The 23,399-nt window shown below is 40.5% G+C and overlaps 2 protein-coding genes across 2 annotated transcripts in view; both read right to left on the bottom strand.

Moving 5' to 3' along the window:
• Window positions 1-13,541, bottom strand: LOC145417739 (uncharacterized). Its single transcript, XM_080286349.1, has 6 exons — window positions 13,470-13,541; window positions 7,899-8,234; window positions 6,799-7,577; window positions 6,044-6,065; window positions 624-1,052; window positions 1-186 (listed from the first exon to the last, which is right to left on the bottom strand). The coding sequence occupies exons 1-6, from the start codon at window positions 13,539-13,541 to the stop codon at window positions 1-3; spliced, it is 1,824 nt and encodes a 607-aa protein (XP_080142475.1).
• Window positions 13,542-20,628: 7,087 nt separating this feature from the next.
• Window positions 20,629-23,399, bottom strand: part of LOC145418533 (cryptochrome-1-like) — a 28,804-nt gene continuing 26,033 nt past the window's right edge. Inside the window, exons 9-10 of the mRNA XM_080286903.1 lie at window positions 22,393-22,595; window positions 20,629-21,781 (exon numbers count right to left, since the gene is read on the bottom strand). Of these exons, the coding sequence (XP_080143029.1) occupies window positions 21,645-21,781; window positions 22,393-22,595 (340 nt within the window). The 3' untranslated portion in view covers window positions 20,629-21,644. The remainder of the gene's footprint in view (window positions 21,782-22,392; window positions 22,596-23,399) is intronic.

Consider the following 23,399-nt stretch of genomic DNA (forward strand, 5'->3'; position numbering starts at 1 on the left):
TTACAGTCTGCAGTTGATGTTAATGGAAGGGTGGATGAGAGGCCCTGGTGGGAGGAGGAGGCTGGTGTGATCTAGAGATGGGCTGGTGTGGTTGAGGGATGGGCTGGGTTGGTCAAGGTCAGGATAGTATCCTTGTTGAGAGCTGGATATCAGGTACTGAATTTCACTTGACACTGGCGTTCCATCCTGTAATGCAAGAGGACCTGATTAGTCTTTCACACTTTTCCACTTTATCAAGTATGTAACAGTTTATTTAATGGCACCTCTACAAGCTACAGTATCTCTTACTACACCCCTAGTTAAACTTTAACCAGAGGGAACTCATCCAGCACTTCATCCCTTATTGTCTGAGAAGGATCTTTCCTTCACCCTCCACCAGTATATGGTATACACTCCAACATGTTTTCATGTGACTAACTTGCCCTATTCCACTGACATGTTCAAACATCAGCCTACTCCTTCAATGGCAATCCTTTCTACAATTTATATAAAAGTTAATCTATCCTTCAGTGATGCATTACACATCCATCTAACCATTCTCATTTTGGCATATTCATACCTCTATCCATCCTGGATGCTGACTGCTGACATTTAACTACCATACAACACAACACATAGTTTACCTGGTTGACAAGTGCTCCGTCCTCCCGCTGGAACACCACAATCTCTTCTGAGTCGCCCAAAAGAGCCGCCTCCACTCTCTTGATGTCATCCACATTCACTGGTATATCTCCCCCCTCATATCCAACAGCCTCATTCACTATATTCTCTGGGAACTGGAATCCTCCTGCCTCATTAAATAACTGGTCTTCTGTTCGGAACTGTGCATTCTCAGATTTCCCCAGACAGCTGTACTGTACATTTTCTGCTTGCTCTGCTGAAGGGAAATGTACACTGTCTCCCTCTCCTGCTGAGCTGAACTGTACATCCTTCACTTGTGCAGCTTGATACTGTATTTCCTGTGTCTGATATTGGCAACCTTCTGACTCCTCCACTGCCTGGTACTGCAATTCTTGCAGCTCAGTTACTGTGTCACTGCTTGCAAAAGCTTCCTGTAAATAATATACAGTAACAAAGGAGAGTCAGATTGAAGATCATCATCATCAACACTATGATTATCATCCTACCTCTTTTTATCCCACCTGTAAATAGGTTGAGGAGTCCAGAAAGCAAGAGAAAGAAAATAACATAATAGTGAGACTATTAACAAATAGCATGCCCAATGAAATGGGTTCATTTACCATTCAAACGCATGGAATCCTGGCTCCACATCATAGATACACCTTTCCATACAAAGGTTAATAATTAGCAATCAGACATGAGTCCATTCAATGACCATCAAGTTAAAAAGGAGTACCAAACCTCTGTCATACATTCTTCCATACGAAATTCATCCAACAAGCTTGAGTCTTGTCAGTGTCCTAGCTTCGTATGTCTCTATACCTCTCTCACAAACTCATTTACCACAGCTATCCACCTTCTTGGTCTACCAGCTTTCTCTCAAGGAGAAAACAAGCTGCAAGTAAGAGAAATATGAGCACCATGAATTTTTTCTATCATTAGTGTCCTAGGATTTAGTAGGGGGTGGGAAAAAACAAGCGTGCAGTAAAATACCCTTCCATTATCCGAGATGTATAGAAAACTGAACCAAAATTTCATGCTTACTTTAAAATTCAAGTTCAGTAACAATCCAGATGTAACACTGAAATACACAGTATATATATATCTCATACCTCAATTTGAATTTCTCTCCACTTTGCAGCTCCCCCCACCAAAAAAAAAAAAAGAGCTATTAAATACTGTAGTATGTTTGAAAGGATTACCTCTTTTAACTTGGTATATTCAGTGAACAGACTGTTCAAGTCCCTGTTGTCATCTCTCTCTGCTTCTGTTGGGTGAAATTGGATGCAAGGTTCCTCTTCTATTGGGGAAGAGCTCTCAAAAAGCTCCTCCTTCACACTCACCTCACTCTTCATCACATCACCCTACATGAGATAAAGCAACGATAAAATATAGTGTGTGTGTGTGTGTGTGTATATATATATATATATATATATATATATATCTCTATCTCTATCTGTCTATCTATCTATTGCCAGATGCCTCAATCCCATACAGGGTGGCCACAAACAAATCACCTCCACGTCGCCCTGTCCCCTGCCATTTCACTGCCCTGCTCCCAACTCACACCCCCCTCTCTCATATACCTCTCCACCCCATCCCTCCATCTCATCCTTGGCCTCCCCCTCCCTCCCCCCCCACCACCTCACTCACATACACTCTCCTCGTCAGTCTCTCACCTTCCATCCTCTCCACACGGCCAAACCACCTCAGTGAGTTCCTCCTAATGCTTCCTATCACATCCACATCCACACCACAATGCTCCTTTATATCCTCATTTGTCAGACTGTCTCTCCACGTGACTCCACAGGCTCCTCTTAAATAACTCATTTCCACTGCTCTCACTCTTGACTTGTGTCCTTCCAACAACGTCCAAGCTTCACTTCCATTCATTAGAGTTGGTATCACAATCGTCATGTAGTAACTTTTTCACTTCCATGCTCACTTCCCTGTTTCTTATTACTGCTTTCAAGGAACAAGCAACCTTTCTTCCTTGTTGTACCCTTTCAAGCACTTCACCCTCCCAACTTCCATCCTTACTCATCACACTACCCAAGTACTTAAACATACTCACATTTTCCAATTCCTCACCATCCAACCTCACTGCACATTCACTGACTTCACCTCTCTCAAAGACCATCACTTTACTCTTCCCTATATTCACCTTTAGATTCCGTTTCTTACACACTCTTCCAAACTCATCCACCAAGCCTTGCAGCTCCCCTTTGTTTTCACTCAACAACACAATATCATCTGCAAACAACAGTTTGGGGAGTTTCCAAACACTACCCTCTCTCACCAGGGCCACTCCAACATCCACTACCCTACCTTGTACCTCTTTTATTACCCCATCCATGTACAGATTGATCAACCATGGAGACATGACACATCCCTGTTTCAACCCAACCTTCAAAGAGAAGTTCACCATCCACATGCACTGCTGCCTTAACACCATCATACATACTCTTCACAGCATTCAACAACTTCCCATCTACTCCATATATTTTTAATACTTTCCACAATCCTTGTCTATCTACCCTGTCATATGCTTTCTCCAAATCCATGAAGGCCGCATACAACTTCTTTCCCTTCTCTAGAAACTTTTCCACTAAAGATCTAAGAATGAATATCTGATCTACACAACCTCTTCCCTTCCTAAAGCCTCCCTGTTCTTCTCCAACTAATTCCTCTGTTCTTTCCCTAACTCTGTCAATAAGTATCCTACCATACACTTTTCCTATTACACTAAGAAGACAAATGCCCCTATGATTACCACACACTTCCTTTTTCCCCTTTTCCTCTGCACGAGGGAATAATTATACCTGACTTCCAATCCTCCGGGACTCCACCTTCCTCCCAGGCCAATCTGCACATCTTCCACATCCATTCTACTACTATTTCTCCTCCATGCTTCAGCATTTCACCGCACACTTCATCAATTTCTGGGGCTTTCCCCAAGTTGACTTTCTTCACTGCTTCCACAACTTCTATCCTACTGATTTCTTCCTGTCTTCTCACCTCCCTCCTTCTCCCAGCCATTCCCCAGCCACTTATACTCGCATTACTTCCATCCTCTATGTTCAACAATTCCTTAAAGTGTTCTCTCCATCTGCTCACTTTTTCTCCCTTCTCCACTAGTAATCTACCATTTTTATCTTTCACTCCCCTGCTAACTTCACTGCCACCCTGTCTTACTCTCTTCACCTCTTTCCAGAACATTTTCTTACAGTCCCTCCACTTTACACTCAAATTCCTTCCAAATTCCTCATCCACTCTCTTCTTACTCTCTCTCTTACTAATCTTTTCACCTCTCTCTTCCTTTCTACATGTGACTCTCTCTTCTGCCTCTCAACTTCTTCCACGCCCCTATTTCTCATCCATTCATTGTATACTTTCTTCTTTTGTGCCACAGCCTGTCTCACCTCTTCATTCCACCACGCTGTTCCTTGCACCCCCTCCATCTTCTCTTCACCATACACACCACATCACATGCTGCACATATTTCTTCTGTGAATATCCTGCACACACCTTCCACTTCCCCCATCTGCCTGAGTTCATATTTACCCAAACGTTCCTCCACTTCTCTCATATTCTGCCTTTTTCTCATCCTCTTGTAACCTTTCCACTCTCCTTGCAACTACTCCTTCTTCCCGTCCTTCCCTTCTATTTCTCCATCTTACTTGGATCTTGATTCTGGCCACCACCAAGTAGTGGTCAGAAAGTCCACTCCCCCAACCTCTATAAGCTCTTGCATCCATTACACATCTTCACATCCTTTCATCCACAAACACATAATCAATCACTGCTTTCCTTTCATTCAGTTCACCACCCACCCTTCTCATCACTCGCCATGTATACCTATGGATCATTTTGTGCCTGACGAGGGTATTGGCTATCACCAACCCCCTCCCGGCACAAATGTCCACTAACGCACTGCCATTCTCATCTATCTCAGCAGGCACACCCCACTCACCAACTATTCCATCCACCTTCACATTCCCTACTTTACCATTCATATCACTGATCAAAAACACTCTCTCATTCCTTCCAAAGTTTTCCATGCACACTTCCACATTTGTCCAGAACTCTTCTCTCACTCTGCCTGCACGATCTTGCGTTGGCGCATACACGCACACAATCGCCCACATTTGTATTCCAACTTTCAATCTTATTCACACAATCCTTGACCCAACTGATCCATACTCTCTTATGTTCTTCTTTCATCTTTTACTCACAACAATACACACTCCTTTTGCCCTTTCATTCTCACCTACTCCTGCACATACTGTATACCCCATCCATACTCCCATTCTCTCACACTCTCACCTCTCCATTTAGTTTCAGTTACCCCACATACATCCACTTTCGCACCCTCAAGCACCTGGACAATATCACTCTCTTTCACTTCATCATTTGTACCCCTTACATTCCATGTTGTGATCCGTACCATGTCCTCTGTCTGGTCCTTGGTCGTCATCTTTTGGTCGGTCCTTGTCCGAGGCTTCTTGTTTGTCTTTTTAGTTAGTTGTTTTCTGGGGAGGGGCACTAACCCTCCACCAACCCTTTTAGCATCTGGGAATGGTCTGATTACAGTATTTGAATGATGTTAAAACAGACTGAAGCAATCTTCCACAAGACCCACTGACATGTCATAAAGGTGCTGCTAATATCATCACCACCGTCTTCTAAAAGTCAACCTTACCATGTTGTTTTTGAGTAACCCCGGTCTGTCTGATCAAGCAGACCCATCAACCATAAGCAAGCAACTGCTCCTGCAAGGCCATCTTGTACAGTGACCCAATGTTCTCCTGCAGATGACAGCACCTTGCCACAATGAGGTACAGGGAAGTGTGTGGACACTGCATATGCATCTCTCCACCCAATAAACACTGACCATAGTAAGCTCCACATCATCCTGACCTTACCATGCATTCCATACAAACAGTGGTTACAAGCAAATATGCTGGGACATGTGAGGGAACATAGCAGGTAAGTGTCAAGTCAATCTTAAGAAAAAAATAAAATAAATAAATAAATAAATATATCAGCTTATGTTTCTTCTCTTTCAAAAAACACAGCACACTACACAATAAATGGCTGATGAATAAATAAATATGTAAATGCAGTACTGCCAAACACACTGCTGATTAAATTATACCATACATGCATTCCATACAAAGTCTGGATACGCACACTCTATTTACCTACTGTCAGATGCCTTAATCCCACAAGAGGATACAGCACTGCACCGTATTACAGTACTCACCGACTGAAGCCTGGTCACCTGGGGTTGATAAGTATTGGAGTGAAGTACCTCTTGTGTCTCCCTTTCATTCACTTCTCTCACCTCACTCCCAGCAGTTTCCTTCACTTCCATCTGCACTGTCTTTCTTGTCTCAGACTCTCTCTTCACTGTCCTCACCATCGCTGACTCTGATGACACTCTGATTTGACACAGCCAAATGGAAATTAGTTATTTCACACCGTAAGGTAAGAATTTTTCAATGACCTGCAAACAAATGATTGCAACACTACACATCACTGACAATGTCTTTTAAAACAACTGATTTCAATCCAGAATCCTAATATAAAGGTGAACTGAGATAAATGAGAGCTCTAATATCTCACTGGCAACTGCAGATTTTTGTAATTTAACTTATGTTTGAAGTAACTCCCACAATGTCTGGACTGGCTCCATGAGGAACAGCCACTGAATTACCAAGTCATCTAAAGTTCCACATAGCCTAACCATCTGAGTTACACCACTGTTAAAATAATTTTGCACTCCACAGTAAATAACAGAAAATTACTTAAATTCCATTGCTAAAAATAATATTGATTTACAACTTTCCCAATTTACAATACTGTACAGTACCATCTCGACCTGCACCAAATGTAAGGAAAAAGTTGTTATATTTGGAACATAACTATGACACTGATGACTGCTTGTACTGTATAATTTGCTAAGTCAAGAGGAATACGATATTACCGGGTATTCTTTACAAATACATGTTTGTATAGTATGCAAACCAAAGACTTCTCTGAAAATACGATACTGTATACATTAATCCATAAATAAATTAGTTGAACTCTACCCATCCGTTCATCTCCCCTTAACTCTAAATGACCCCTCACTGTACAGTTACCAACTCTGCCCACATCTCATCACATTCTTACTTGATAACAACAATTTGCTGATTCTCCTTAACCACCAACTGTTCTGACTCAATCAGATTCTTTATCTGTGCTGCGATCTGATCCTCTGTCAACACCGTCCCTTCTCTGGCAACCAGCTGAATATCAGGCTGGGATGAAAGTTGCTTCACATTTTCTAAGTTACTTGTAAGGCAAGTTTCAAGTGCAAGATCCTGTAATTCTGTACTTGAAAATGACTGGTTTGCCACTTGAGACTTTGAACAATCATGCCCACTAGAAATACTGCTGTTGTCAGTGTCACACACATGTCCCTTGCTGATGGGAATGTTTTCATAAAGACTGTCTGGAATGGTGCCACTTTCGGCAGAAGCCAAAGCAATGGACACGGATTCTGTTTCATAGTCATCACCTGAGATCAATATGCAAGACTCCTGTGTTCTGTTTATGCTTTTTGTATTACTGGAAGCTAATTTATCCTGTGCCAGAGGAAAAACTAATGAACTAGTTCTTGTCACTTGGCTCTGTTGGTCACTGTTTACATTTTGTAGGAGTCCATTTAACACAACATTCTCCACAACACTGTCGCTGTCCAGCATCAATGCCACTTTATCCACACATTCACTGTCTAGCCTGGCTCCTGACTTCTGTTTACTTACTCTGTTCAACATCAACAAAGGGGAACTCTGCACTCCAATTCGTTTTTTACTCCTACCAGGTTTCTGAATCAGTTCACTAAAGGACACCTTACTTTGACTATGTTTTGGCTTCTTGGACAGTAGTTCATACAGTTTATCTGATTCCTCAATACTGATAACATTTTTGGCATGGGCAGACACACTTGCTGCTTTGCTGGAATGTACCGGTACACTACTCAAAACAATCTTATTTGGAATTGTTACAGAAGCTACTTTCCTAGGCTTTAAGTGATTCAAAACAATAGTAGGCTGGGCTGTCTGATCTGGAGATTTCTCAGCCTGGATGCTATTAACAACCCTACTAGGAAGTAACAGTTCTGCAGGCATTTCTTGTTGGACCTGTTTTAAACTAGCCTTGGTATGTGTGGCCAGTTCAAACTTATCAGGCTGGACATTATTTCCACTATTCCTTGCGTGAACTGGGACTTCCAGTAACTTTTCCCGCTGCACAGAGGCCAAGACGTTCTTCATGACCTCCTCCAGACTGTTCATCACCTCCTTGGCTGGCTGTATGCACATGAATGAGTCCCCGGCCCCACGCAGGAGGATGTAGTAACTCTTGTGGTCAGGTCCGATGACGGGCTGCAACTGGGCCAGAGTCGAGGCCACACTGGAATCACTGGTGCCACCCCTTGACCACTGGCCGGCATGACCTGAACCCGATGAGTGGTCACGCATGCCATTTCCTGGCTGTAAAGTACTTCGCTGCCGTCGCTTCCTGGACAATATGGATATCCGATCCCTCCACTTCATCGCTACTGCCTGAGGGGGTACAATATTATTGCATATTAATCCACTGACCACTGATACAAACTTCTAAATTCTATTCTTGCCACCTTTTGACAGTTTCATTCCACTGAGAACAGATGTTCTGAACTGGAGGGGTTACATATAGCCTTCATTAACCCCTTCTGCACAAGAGATTTTTTACAAGTTCATTAAAACCATCTGGAGGAAGCAAGAATAAACTAAAAAGGATGTCACCCAGTTGCAGGGGGCCATGGAAGGAAGGACATAAATACACATCCAGCTCATATGGGGTATATAGATAAGATGCCATGTAAAATAATATTAATAATTGTGAGTCACAGAAAGGGCAGCCTAATGGCAGAGGACAAGGCAACATGGATGAGATTTGTTTGTGCCACCCTCATGGGACTAAGGTGTCTGGTTAATGATGACTTGTAAAAACAATGAACCTTCATCACACATCGATAACACCATCTTTCGTTTCCCCTCACTGACCTTTCTATGTCCTTTTCTCACTACCTACTAAGCCCAAGATAGGAGGGAGAAAATCACACACAAAAAAACAAACAAAAAATGACATGTTTCTCTGCTGAACGATATTTACAATCACTAAGAGATATAAGATTATGTACATAATAATGTACCGTACATACAGGTATTGTACAAATCCCCTTCCAGTCTGATGATAATTCCCTCAACTGGACTGTATATATTTCATAACAATAATAACATTCATGTGGAGAGGATGGACAGTGAGAGACCGATGCGGAGAGTGTATGTGAGTGAGGACGAGGGAGGGAGAGGGAGGGGGAGGCCATGGATGAGATGGAGGGATGGAGTGGAGAGGTACCGGGTACCATATGTGAGAAAGGGGTGTGTGAGCTGGGAGCAGGGCAGTGAAATGGCAGGGGACATGGTGACATGGAGGTGATTTGTTTGTGGCCACCCCTTACATGATTGAGGCGTCTGGCAATAAAATAGATAGATAGAACAGATAGATTAAAATTCAGAGCAAAATACATGAACTGTTTTCTTCTGCTCAACTTTTTTTTTCTTCTTTCCCAGAAGTGACAACTTATAAGTGTTCCTAGACCTTACTCTTTCCTTTTTATTACACAGAAAACCTGACAAGCCATGAATGATTCTACTATACAGCCCATTGGTTGGGGGTGCTTCTTTCTGCTACAAGAGCAGCCACAATAAAATCCTAGCATCCTAACTGTCTTACAGTGGTAATGAACACCACTTCCAACCAGCACTAAGTAGGCAGAAGTAAAAATACTGTAGCTGTGAATTATTTGCTCCACTCCACTACTTGAATCCTTACTGTACTACCATAGGTTTTCCCTGATTGCTGTATTACATATACAGTATTTTACAGTTGCTTGGGTCCATTACACATCATTTATGGGAGAAGGTGTCATCCTGGTTGGAGTGGCAATCATCCTAACACCACCTTCACCTCTTCAGTTTGATGATATACCGTATTTCTTATCCTTTCTGCTTCCGAGGTTTTAGATCGGCTTAGAAGAATGTTTGTTAGACAGAGCCTTCATTAACTTCTTCACTACCAGAGATATGAGTGAAAACCACCTAGTGCTAGCAATTATTTAAAAAAAAAAAAAAATCTCTGGATTCAACAGATTAAGCTGAGAAGACGGCTGCTAAAATGCCAATGTACTTGACAGTTATTCAAAGAATTCCCCTAAAGTTTCCAGCAACTTAGAGAAAGCTGCATCCAGCTAGCTGACTGTGTTTCAGCCAAATTCACCCTTGACCTAAAGCCGGCCACTTGCAACCTTGCCATTCTGAATGTGGCATCTGCTTGATTCAAATGTAAACTGCAATACTGTATGTTCCAAATGCTCCTTCCAAATGTGCCCTTTCACCTGGCTTTACTTATGTTAATGATTTCCAATGAATTCTATACCATCCCTCAACTTTCCATGTTTAGTTCAAATAACTTTCATGTGAATACACTAATTTTTGTCATTTGTTGCAACTACAGTATTACATAAATGGTGAAGGGTCAAACTGGGTCATGGGCTCACTCTGTGCTGCCTCACAGAGTCAGCTGTTTTCCTCCCAGCAGCTACAGAGGGGGGAACCAATTCAGCCTGTGGATGTCATTATTATTTTAACTCACACGGTTTACTCAATTTTAAATTACATTAAAGCAGACTTTACTGATCTGCCATATGACCAACCTACATGTCATATATATATCCCCACTACCACCAATACACCAGTCCTGTATCAGACAACTTTAGCATGTATTCACTATGGACGGTGGGTGTTAGTGCCGAAGTGGTCGCCAATGGAAGTGTACTGTACGTGGGACAACCAGAACTCAGGGAATGGGCTCTGAAGCTCAAGCCCAGAGTATGACATACAGGGGTGGGGGTGAGTGGGAGAGGGGGAAGCACATGATGCACCAGGGATTATGCAACCTATCTAAATATCTATTGCCAGATGCCTTAATCCTGTATGGGGTGGCCACAAACAAATCACCTCCATGTTGCCCGTCCCCTGCCATTTTGCTGCCCTACCCCCAACTTACACCCCAATCTCTCATATAAGCTACCTCTCCACTCCATCTAATCCTCAGTCTCCCCATCCTCTCCCCCTTCTCCACCTCACTTACATACTCTCCTAGCTAGTCTCTCACTCTCCATCCTCTCCACATGGCCAAACCACCTCAATGTATTTCTCCTAACACTTTCTATAACATCCACATCCACACCACAATGCTCTTTCACTTCCTCATTTGGTAGTCTGTCTCTCCTTGTAACTCCACATGCTCCTCTCATATAACTAATTTCCATTTTTTCCACTCTTGACTTATGTCCTTCCAACAAGGTCTAAGCATTGCTTCTATACGTTAGTACAGGGATCACAATACTGTCGTGCAGCAACTTTTTTACTTTCACACTCTCTTCCCTATCTCTCACCACTGCTTTCAATGAACCAACAACCTTTCTTCCCTGCTGTACCATTTCAAGTACTTCATCCTCCAAAGTTTCATCCTTACTCATCAAACTACCCATGTACTGTACTTAAATGCCTAACTTGCTAAAATGACATGCCAGTCAGTGAGCTTACTGAATACCTTGTATTTATAGAAGGTGTTCACCCTTGACAGAGTTGTGGTTTGTATAAATATTGATTTAACATGCAAAGACATTTATTTGCACTGTAAAGCAATATTCATGCAAATCAGAAGTTTGTCAAGGCACGTTGGTGATCTAAAGGGGAAATAACTGCTACGGTAACTTTAGTTATGTTTTTGCTCTGAACCCTGACTTTCTGTTAACAGTCAAATCAAGCACAATTTTTTGACTGGATTTCAGATAATTAGATGTGTATGAACCTATCTGGTGAAAAAATTATAATATCTTCCTGTAAAAATGCCAATTCCATGCTGATTTCGTAAATGACCTCAGTATTTTGACACAGCACATGACAGGAGAAGAATCATTAATATGCCTCTGTCTCTGCTGCTGGGACAAAGATCTTAAATTTACAATCTCTTGTTCCTGCAAGAGGTGACAGCATTAATAAATCATGGGGTTTAAGTGGTGGAGGTTACAGAAAATTTGATAACACTGACTTAAGTCACTCCTAAATTGGCACTACAGTCTGTACGGTATATTATCTGTCAAAGTTTCCTAACCTCTTTCAGCTAAGTTGTTAGTTCATCAAGTAGGCTACTGTACCACAACAAACTGGTAATAAGTGGTAAGTCTATACGAGTGGTTGTGTTGTCAGGAAACCAACCAACCATAGTTTAGTTACCCTTCACTGCACTCTTTGAGCAAGATGTCAGATACACCCCTTCTCTGCCAGCATGCTTTACTAAGCTGAATAAGATCATATGGTACTAGTGTGGATAATATAAGAGATGTTCTCTGGTTGAAGGTGTTCAGTTCCACTTCACATGTAATGTTACATACCTGGTGACAGTGATACACAGCCTGTGGACCTGCACTGCTACATCACCATCACAAAGATCAAACCTCTAGAAATGAAAAACGCAGTTTAAAAATGCATTGAAATGGATTAGTAAACCATATATTCTTGAAAAATACTTGTCACATTGCTATAACTAATACTTTTATAAAAAGGTTATTATCTAACTTATGGCAATCTTTAATATCCAGCTTGGACTGGTTATCTGTAACTGAATCATACCGTAATTTCCCCAAGTTTCATGACACTAATCAAACTTCCAAATACTAATGCTTCAAAGACACTTGAGTTATTCTGCTAATCCATTTGAACTGGACACTCCTTAAAACGATGCCCAAGGAAATGAAACAGGTAATAGATACACACTTTTGTGCTATATAATAAAACAAAGGCACTTTCAGAACGCCGTGGTGGCTTACTGGCCTCTGCCAATATGTTATCAGAGCAGATGATCCTACAAGTAAACAATAATGATAACTGCAGGATGTTTACTCCCACCTGCAATCACTTATCTCTCCATTCCTGGGCCCCTTTCATGTCTTGCCTGTCACGCTGTAAATAACGTCATGCCTGGTACATCATGCACTACAGGTGTAACTGCCTCTACAGAACTGTGCGAGTCAATAATTACCAATCTCAGTGAACGGACATGAGGGCGGCCTGAGGAACGAGGCACTGTATACAAACTTCTGCCTCAACCACCACCTTGCCGCTCTCGCTGCACATAATACAATTTTGCACTATCAACTGATAAAATCCATATCCACAACTTGAGTTCAACCCTTGAAACATAGCATCATAGCTTTTATAGTAATCATAATTTATTTAACAAGGGTGTGAGTTCAAACACGCTAAAAGCACCGTTCTTTCACCGCTTTCACAAATTTACAAAACCAAAATATTGTTTACCATGACAAAGCTATTTTTATTAAATACTTATAAGAACAATAGACGCATCTACCCAAATAATTCTGTACAGTGCAAGGAACTTGTTAATTTCGTGATAGTCCTGCAGTGCCTCCTCCCACTCCCCCTTTCTTCCCACCCTCCTCTCAGACACAATGCAGTTTGAGCCGCAGTTACGTGTGCAATTTTGTCAGTGGACTTTGATATTACCCTGAAATACTGACCCGACGTGCATAGTTTGGTCTTCACTGGAAATCTCCAAATACTGAAATAGTACTGGATTACTTATATAGGCTACTCCAATTTTTGCATTCAAGGATTTCTGTAAAGAATGCATGGATTTACTTTTATTCATCAACTACAACACAATACTGTTTTGTTCCATGAGGGGCCGGCCAGCTGATCACCCTGGCCATAATCTTGGCCGGGGTGGCCCGCGAACATGTCAGACCAAGTACTCCCAAGGGAGCAACAACGGGTGATCGCAGCTTGGTTTCCACACCACGCCACTGATGCAGTCCAAGCGGCAAATGTGCGACTCAGGAGTAAAAAGCGTGGGAAAGACTGACATCAGCGGTGACGTCAATGGCGTGACCAGTCACTTTTACGAATCTCACATGCTCACGAAGGGCATCGGTTCATCCCGCCCACCTCTGTCTGCACACATTACTTGTCGGACGGCACCGTTATCTCATCTACTTGCTTTTTGAATAATTACATCCACACCCATGGATCCCCCCCTCCTCCCTACGTCCTCCTCCCCCATCTCACTCCACTGTGATACCCTGTTGTGGCCCGATGTAGCCAGGCATTAGTGCCTGCGGACCTGCGCTATCCCCAGGGATCAGAGTCCTTGATTATACCACGAGTGACCACAGCTGGGGAGGTCATAAAGCCTAGGCATTCCCTCCTTGGAAGGATGAGAACAACTATGAAAAGGTGTGCACTTACAACACCTATTTCCATTCCCAAGAGGCACCCTGAGATTGATGATAACCGCAGGTACAGCAAAGGACATCCCTACGCGCAATACCTATCACAGCATGAACTATGTACAGTATAGCCTACATCACCTCATACATCTAAATCATTTGGCTTTTGGTGCTGGGGTAAAAGCTGTATCTTCACTACTTCATGGATCCATTATAATTCCCAGCCTCCCTTTCCATTTCTCAAATAAGCAAAATCTTATATTTGTCCCATAACACACTAGGAAGTTGCATCAATGGCCCTCTGATTAGCCAAGAGCAGGTTCTAATATTATAGTTGATAGTGTAATTGATATTTGCATATCCTTTCGCATCTTACACATTGTAATTATATGTGTGCTGTATAACTGTATTTATAAAGTACATACAACATATTTAAAAAAAAAAAAAATTGGTGTTCGGCGGCATAACTACAGGGGGAGTTTGGACCACCCGTTAGACCCTTGGCCCCCCATTCAATATATCGGATTTAATGTGTGTTCCCTGTGTAGAAGAGGGCTGCCCCAGAATAAAACATGGCCCCACTTTGGCCCCCCTTATTTGTGAAACCCTGCCTGTGCCACTGGATGTGTTGTTTAGTTACTTTGATACCCATTTTTTTTTTTAAATCTTCCTAAATGTGCGTGTGTGTATAATGTGTGGATGTACATGAGTGGTAACTGAAGGGAGAGGAATGTTGTCTTAACACTTGAAATACTGTATAGTATACAGTACAGTGGTGTAGGCCTATCCCTTCTTGTCTCAGCCACTGGGTCCTTCACGGTCACAAAATGACAGCTCCAAACTAATGAATCTTTGGTCTTCAGTCATCCTGTCTTATTGATTAGTTATCCATCCTTACTTAATCAGAACTGGCAATGGTTTATTCTGGCAATCACTCTTCCCCCAAGAAGGTCCAGTCTTGCAGTGGACCTCATACTGACTAAGATACAAATCCACTGTCTCATACAATTACACTGTCTCATGCACTTCATAATATGGAATCATGAGTCCAGGAACAACTGTATTGCTTTTCATTGTACCTCTCTGATCCAGCAACTAATGACTCCTTATTTTATTTGAGCTCACAACAATGCTCAATACATAATCTTAGGTTTCCATTAAACTTCCTTCCCTACCAGTTACCCCACACTTCTTTCCATATTTTGGGCAGCATAACAGGTGTTGTAGCACCACTACCATTGCAGCTTATTTTGCATATTAGAACTAGCATTCACATGTATGTGGTTTGTCATTTTTGCATTTATATTACTGACACAAAAGGATACCGAGGAGTAATGTGCAGCATAAATCACAGAGGAAGAGGTGTTACAAAATCTTTAGAGCCACTGATAATATGATCTTTATAAAAATATCATCTCACTGTGATGTTCAACAGTGTCTATGCACTTGTTTCCTCTCCACTCACCACATGCTTCTCTGGGAGGTCATATTCAGCAAGTCTTGATGAGCTAAAGATGTAGGAAGACATAGACATATGCCTGTCAACTGATGAGGGTCATTAAGGCAGAGTTCAATTTTTGCTGAGACCAAATCTTCCACCATACCACAACATACAACCACTAAATGTCTCTGTTTCTAGATAAAATCAAATTGGGATAAAGAAATGAAATGTGGGTGAGACAGTAGTGTCTGATAGACTGGAGAGGAGACAGCAAGATCAAATACTTCAGTAAACTGAAGGTGTAGGATGTTTGTATTTATATACAGTAATTCAAAAGCAAACTACTTTGGTAAGCCTCCAAGATAGGATAAAAAAGACAGGATTAAGTGTTTCTTTAGCTGATATTGGGAGGTAGCACAAATGAAATCCATCAGTCCCAGCTAGGTTTCTGAGTTAATTAGTAAGTACTGTACTGCAGTGCCAATTGATGATACCCACTATGATGGAAATACAAAAATTATACCCGCCAAAACACTATACATAACAACACAGTACACCGTACTGTATCTCCTTTATAGTATGCTATATTAGAGGAGCCATCTAGACCCTACGCCACAATAAGGGTAATAAGAAGTTACAGTACTGTTATTTTAACAGATGTGGCATTGAGATATCAGATCTTTTTTTTTTTTTTTAGCAGCATTTGCTCCATTAAAATAGTCCACTAAAAAGTATGCATGTCCAAGGCCAGGATACACAAATGCACTTACAATTAATACCCTTTCTTAATTCAGGCTTTGATTTGCAGAACGGAAAAGAGGGCTACTGCATCCTCCTCTTGTCTCCTGTTCCAATCTCTTAAATAAGTCTTAGTCAGGAGAGGAAAATTACTACAGGTTACAATGTTCTCTGCATATCAGGGAATGGAGTACCGTATATCTTCTCGTTTAGAACTTCCTGTAAAAACATATCGAGGTTACAACATGGAACCGATCATAAATATATTTGAGAATCGCACCCCAGCTATACAGATTCATACAATTGGGCCTAGTCCTTGCTGGCAAGTGGTATTATTCATCATATCATCACTTATCTTCAAGGAGCACAAGAAGCATCACCTCCCAACGACAAAGATTTCTCTAAATTCTCCACTTCACTGTCTGCTCTATTGGCAGCTGTGGATTATTTTTACACCAATGCCTCTCTGAGCCAATCAGACATAATGCATATCTTCCTGCTATTTCCCATGCATGTCATCTATAGCAATTCCACAACTTCTAACGGATGTATCCTCATCTTCATCAAAATGCTGGCATGAGCAATATTCAAAAAATATTTTGAGTTTGGATATAAATAATAAAAAAGTAAATGATCTGCATCTCGAGTAAACAGACTTTACTGCACTGTAATGAAGTGACTCAAGGTGATTTTGCAAATCTCAACCTTCAGATTGTCAAAGATCTAAAGTTTTTCACTGCAAAAGCTGAAATGAGAGAACAAAGCATACTCTGCATGATGAGTATGATGAATGTAATGATTTACTATTATTTTCTAATGCTTAAATTCATGAAACCAAATAAGGCAACTTACTAACCAGCAGTAAGTCTGTCAGTATGTTTTCAAGAAGTTTCCTGCCTGCCTGTTTTATGGGTAACTTGGACAGACTGACTACAACACCTGAATACTAACAACTGATGCTTGAAAGAAAAACTTATGTCCTATTCTAGCATTATATTGATGGAATAAAATGCAATGTATACAAAATATTTATCAGACAAATGTTATAAGAAATCCTGAAACTGAAAAAGAAATGGACAGGTTTAAAGGGAAAATATTCAACTTCTGAAGTACTGAGAACAGTGGTGGATACACAAGCTGATGTTACATTAGCATGGCAATATATCTGCATATCTTGCTAACTTACTTACTCAGAATCATTTATGGTGCTGCACTTCACCATTTTTTAGATGACAATTTTAATAACAGGGTCTTCTTAATATAAAAATACAGTATGTAGATATATACAGTGGATTACACTGCACAACTAAAATGTCCCTGTGATGTCAATGTAGCATCTATGTTGTATCATCCTGGTTCAACTAAACCTAAATAAATTATGGGATTTCCTGAACTAAGGACACGTGAGGCTGTAAACTCATTTATGAGTCTTTCAATGACTCCAGCATTGCCAGAGTCCTGCATCCATGCCAACATCCCTTCAACACAATGTGGTTATGTTCTTTGAAAAATCTCTACCACTGGAGATACTTATTCTACACTGTGTAACACTGTATGAAAAATACAGTCAATGTTTATCTGTAATACAATATATCTTGAAGCCTGTCTTAATGAATACATGATGGTAAAGAGACTTGTACACAATAAAACAAGTGACTGTAGATGTGGCCTATTATTCATAAAGGTTTCAACACTGCTCACTACTCCTTACAGTAAAAGTCTATATGGTTTAATGTTAAATTTTATTTCTTTTGTATAAAATTTTGGCACAGTACAATATGCATACCAACTGGCTGATAATGCCACTCATCACTGAAAATGAAGCTGTTTCAGATCACATTTCATTATCCCAAGTCATGGACACGTGAAGGTGAGCCTGGTCCAGCACACTTCGCTGTAATACAAGTTGAGAGCAGTACTGATGCCCTACACATTATTAGTACATAACACCAGACACTGACTTGCAGTAGTTTCTGGACTAGCCAGAAATTTCTTCAACCAAACAGATACTGTACTTAATATACATGGATGGAATACTGTGGAATTTAATACAGCCATAGATGACAAGTCTGTGGCGTCTGCAAACATTAACATTATCACTGTCATATTAATTCATGACAAACATGGTCTATAATGGTACTGATTATCAAAAATTGCTGAAATGTTACACTCAAGGTACCAGACTGTAAAATAAAAAGTGGATATAAGGGTACGGTACTTATTCTTTATTTTATGCAAGACGAATCATTTCATTAGTATGTATAGCAACCAGATGTTTGGGTTAACAAAAAATGGCATACAGGTATCTCATTAAAGACATCCTGGAATGAAGAGCATGGTTCCCTTTCAGTTAAACAGCACTGTATTCAGTAAAACATATAAAAGCCAAATTGGTGAGGACAGGGTGACATGGAGGCAATTTGTTTGTGGCCACCTCTTATGGAATTAAGGCATCTAGCAATAGATAGACAGATTGATATAACACTGCACTGAAATACACTTCTTTGTGTTTTTCTGCACTATTTCTCTTTCTTTTCCCCATATCAGTTCATAACACAATTCTATGGATCATTTAATAAATATACTGTTTGCCTCAAACATTAACCATCTTTCCTCTTCCCGTGTGATGCCTTTAAACTGTCAACCAGAAGTAAGTTTATATACTGTATAAATGTGAATATTACTGTACATATAATTTATATAAGTAAATACCCTGTAATATAATGCATACAGTGTGTGTATGTGTGTGTATGTATGTGTGTGTGTGATATTTACATGTTTACAGGACACATATTACATGATGGCCAAGCACGTGGTGGTACCCACAGAAGAGGAAATGTTGGTTGCTTATATAATCAGCCTGCATCCTGTTAATGATTCCATTTGTTTGAAATGAGGAACTTTCTTAAAAATATGCTGTACATTATGTATAAGGGAAAGAATATAATTTCCATTACATTAAAAACTCTTGTATCATGTGGGTCCATAACACAATACTGTAACAGATTTTTTTAATACAATAAGTGATAAGATGTACCTTACTTCAAGCCTTCAGGACAATGTGTAGCACTACCAGAGCAACTACCATTATTTTATTTCATAAATGAACTTGTAGTTCAGTGATGATGATGATGATGATGATGATGATGATCCTACTGTAAGTTATTAAACAGTTTCTACTTCAGTACCAGTATACAGTATATAAAAGTGTTTAAGCTTAATCTGCCAGTTTCACTGAGTGTGGGCAGAAAATGCTAGCAGTTGGGCACCAAGGCCATGGAGGTAAATGTGCACTTTCCTAAGTCACTGAAATTAGATATGATTTCTTGGGTGGTTGTTTCTGTGGGAGTTAAATTCAGAGTTAATCATTCAATAACAGTATTATTGCACTGTAAGCCAATGATCGTATTACAGTATAATGGAATCTTTGTATTCCCTGTGCAGTATCACAAATCCTTTATATATATACACTGTATATATTTTTTAAATAAAAAAGATAAGTGCATACTTCACTCTCCGTTTTACGGGAAATAAGACAATGGCATTTATGAAATACAAGTACAGCACTCTCAAACTATTCTTAGGACAATCATACAACAGGTACAAAATTTTCCATCAATTTTCACCTTTTACATAGCTAACCCAGCCTGTGGAGCAACATTCCCAACATAAGAACTCTCACACACACACAGCCTACTCTACTCCAGCCATTACCACCCACTTTGTACAAAAACTTATTTCTCAGACTGGAGATGCACACATGGCATATCAGTCACTCAAGTTTGATCAAACAGACTTTTTGTTGCAAATATGTCCTTCTAAGGATACTGGAAACCTTCAGAATAAATCACAGGCCTTCCAATAAAAATACATGTATATGAACATACAGTACTGTATTTTGATGTACAGTGATGCTACCTAAATCAAAATTAATCTGCAAGTTATCAGATCACCATTTCACTCAGACTCTGGACACAATACCAATACTTGGTGGTGTCCCCACATGTACAATTACTTGTATCTTGCTCTACCTACTTCCAAAAATAGGTGGTTCATTATGGACAAAATTTTTGTAGTTAAGCACAGTGCAACCCACTACTGACAGCTGCCTGCTGCATTCCACCTGTATCATACTCCTGTGAAGTAATGGTCATAACACCAACATCACTTGCATGTTATGCTTTACTTAGCTGTACTACCATCTGTATCTCCATTAAACATTACCTAAAAATTCAATGAAACAATTTAGCTAACATTTTTCAGTGTACAAAATTACACATTTATAGAGAACTACACTGAAAACAGAACCTAAAATTCTTTAAGAAAACTTTCCAATATGCCAAGAAGGTATCAATACCTTAAAAAAAAAAAAAAAAAAAAAAAAAAAAAAAAAAACACACACACACACTGGACACAATAATGGTATATACACAGTATATATATATGCTCATGGAAGCATGGCCCATTGGACTGGGCAAATTTGGGCTGTCTGGATGATGCTACTCCTCACCCTGCCCTAGGGTGGGAAAGGAGGTCCGGATGATGATGATGATGGTGATATATGCTCATAAACACATCTTTATAACAGCTGTCAGTTTTGTGTGATTGTGAACTTGCTGGACAAAATTAACTACTGTCTTCTATCCTTGATTATGATAGCCTACAGCTGCCAGTATCAGGCCCCACCTGCCACTACACACCATTCACTCACACTGCTGCCATTTATTTATATTTTTCTTATACCGTTACTTCTTTCAGTGGCACTGTCTTATCACAAGCATACTCCTGCTGGGCTGATGGTGATCAACAGTCCCCTTTCATTTACAGTACAACCCTTTCACCAAGACTGTCATCATTTGCCACTTTTCCTCTTTAGTCATCCATATTTTCAGGGATTTTCCTCTCTTCCCCTCTACTCACTTCCTTCTTATATTTTTTTTTCTGCTGGATATTTCAAGAAACATTTCTACTATTCTACAACTCTTGTGTTATTTTCCTGTTGGTATCTTCTGTGACACTCCTGATATTTCCACTACCCTTAAACCTTCCATAAGGAAAGGAAGTATAACCTATCAGCATAGCTTTCTTTACCTAAAGTACCAAAGTAATTCCATCACCTTTCAAGTTTCTCACTGGATCTCATGCTCCTCTTAAGCACTCCTGGTAAATCTTTTCCTTCTGCTCTTCATGTTGCTAACAGTGACTTCATTATCTTACACTCCTCTCAGTGGCATGCACTAACTCTTCAGTACACAGCCTGTTATTACTGTGGCCCCAGACTCGTTTGGATGTTCATGTCCAGTACCCAGCCTACTGGTAATCAGCAGCAGTTTGTTGCATCTGCCACACATGCTGGTACCAACTTGTCAATCACCACAAGGGATGGGAGGGACTTTGTCCTCCTCAACATTCATGGTCATCCGAGGCCCGTTTGAGTCAGGCCTGCACCTGCACTCTGTAGCTGGAGTCACGCTGGATGTCGCTCTTGCCAGTCTTGTTGCTACGCTTCTTCTCAAAGTCTGGTGGTGGGGAAGGGTAGTGATCCGTGGTTGGGGACTTGATGGCAGGATTGACTGGAAAGATCACAAAAGTGACTACCATTATAATCCTCTGAGATCATTTGTCATTAAAGTGATTTCTCTAACTGCCAGCTTTCTATACCTATGAGCAGTGAATATACTTTTATTATAACTCACTTGAAGGCCACCTTTGGCAGCCTCCGCGCAATGTAGAAAGGCCAGAAATGAGTCATAACTCAGAAACCAGTAGCCCAACTGAACTGGAAATTGTTTTATTCTTCAAGTTAGGGAATTTTAACGCTACCTTGCTCTAACAAAAACTGCGCTACACTGCACCATTTTTGCTGTGTTACAGTAACAAACAAACCAACAAACATACAGAAAGTGGATCATTATAATACAGATTCAGTTGTTAAAACTGTATTCACAAACACATGACACAAATCAACATGATAAACAGCCCATCTCATTGTTGCAAGGGCCACTATTTCCTCCATTTACATGCTCTTTCTTTTTGCTGAAAGGAATCACATGCTAAAAGATCAATTAAAGGATTTATGATGATGATGATAAAGTAAAGTGCAATGTTAATACTAAACACTAACTCAAAAGAGCTAGAATTTCTAACTTAAAAGTAGAGAAGAACCTCAAGTGAAGACACTCACTTTTGCCCCTGTAGTGAGCCAGCTGTTGATAGACTTGCTTCATACGCTCAATATTGTTTTGACTCTGCTTGATGTGGTCAACCATAGGCATTGGGTAGTCTCGCCCAATAACACATCTTGCAGCTCTCTGGACACTCTCTGGTGCTGTCCAGGGTTCATGGATGTATTTGGTAGGGAAATTCTTGAGCACTGGCAGGTAGGTTCTGCATCAAGGAAGGGAATAAGAAATTGTCTGAAATCATAAATCAGCAAAAGTTTACAAAAGTGTCTGAAACAAGAGTCAGCTCATGTTTTGGTAATACAAAATGCATATGGTACAGTATACTGCAGAGAGTGTTTGTGTGACTGTCCAGCAGCAATGTGGATGAGAAGAAAACAAGCAGCAGATTATGAATGAGATCAAGAGATACGGCTGATGAGTTACCTAAAGGCCTGCCTTGGTACGCTACTGAACTCTGTGTTCTTTTGTCTTGCCTTTTTCAATATACGTATCAAAATTAGTAACAAAACTTGAACCAAATTATTACTGTTACTGGCAACACATAAAAAAGCATAATGGTTTAAATATAATATGATTAAAATAAAATGGTGGTGGATGGTGGTGACCATCATCCACTCACAATGTAGTGCTGCCTACTTCTCCCTTCACCTTTATCATTCTTTTTCTATGTCTGTCCTCCTAACTTCCTGCTTCTCCCATCCTTCCTGCCACTTTTTATGGCGCTTCTTTCCTCTTCAGGTGGCTCTACATAGATTTGACAAACCTAATGGCTTCTGCAACCCAAGAAATCATTTATAATATTGGATGGTAACCATAAAACCAAATAAGAGGGTGATGTGGAGTTTACTATGGTGCCTCTGTTAACTGGGTGATGTAAATGCAGTGTCCATCCCAGAACCAAACTTCCACACTCTTCCCCATGCCTCATTGCAGCAAGGTGCTCCCTACTGCAAGGGAACATCATTTCTGTGCATGGGATGGCCCAGCTTGCTTGCCTGTGGTTAAT

The sequence above is a fragment of the Coenobita brevimanus genome, chromosome 14, assembly GCF_032717465.1.
Source record: "Coenobita brevimanus isolate Jiangsu-jjx chromosome 14, ASM3271746v2, whole genome shotgun sequence".
In the NCBI taxonomy this organism is placed as follows: Eukaryota; Metazoa; Arthropoda; class Malacostraca; order Decapoda; family Coenobitidae; genus Coenobita; species Coenobita brevimanus.

Coding starts and splice junctions, on each gene's coding strand:
- LOC145417739 (XM_080286349.1), bottom strand. CDS start 13,541: ATGTTCGCGGGCCACCCCGGCCAAGATTATGGCCAGGGTGATCAGCTG. Junction 7,578..7,898: donor AGCGGGAAAAGTTACTGGAA/GTCCCAGTTCAC, acceptor ATCAGTATTGAG/GAATCAGATAAACTGTATGA. Junction 1,053..6,043: donor TGTCATCAGAGTCAGCGATG/GTGAGGACAGTG, acceptor TATTATTTACAG/GAAGCTTTTGCAAGCAGTGA.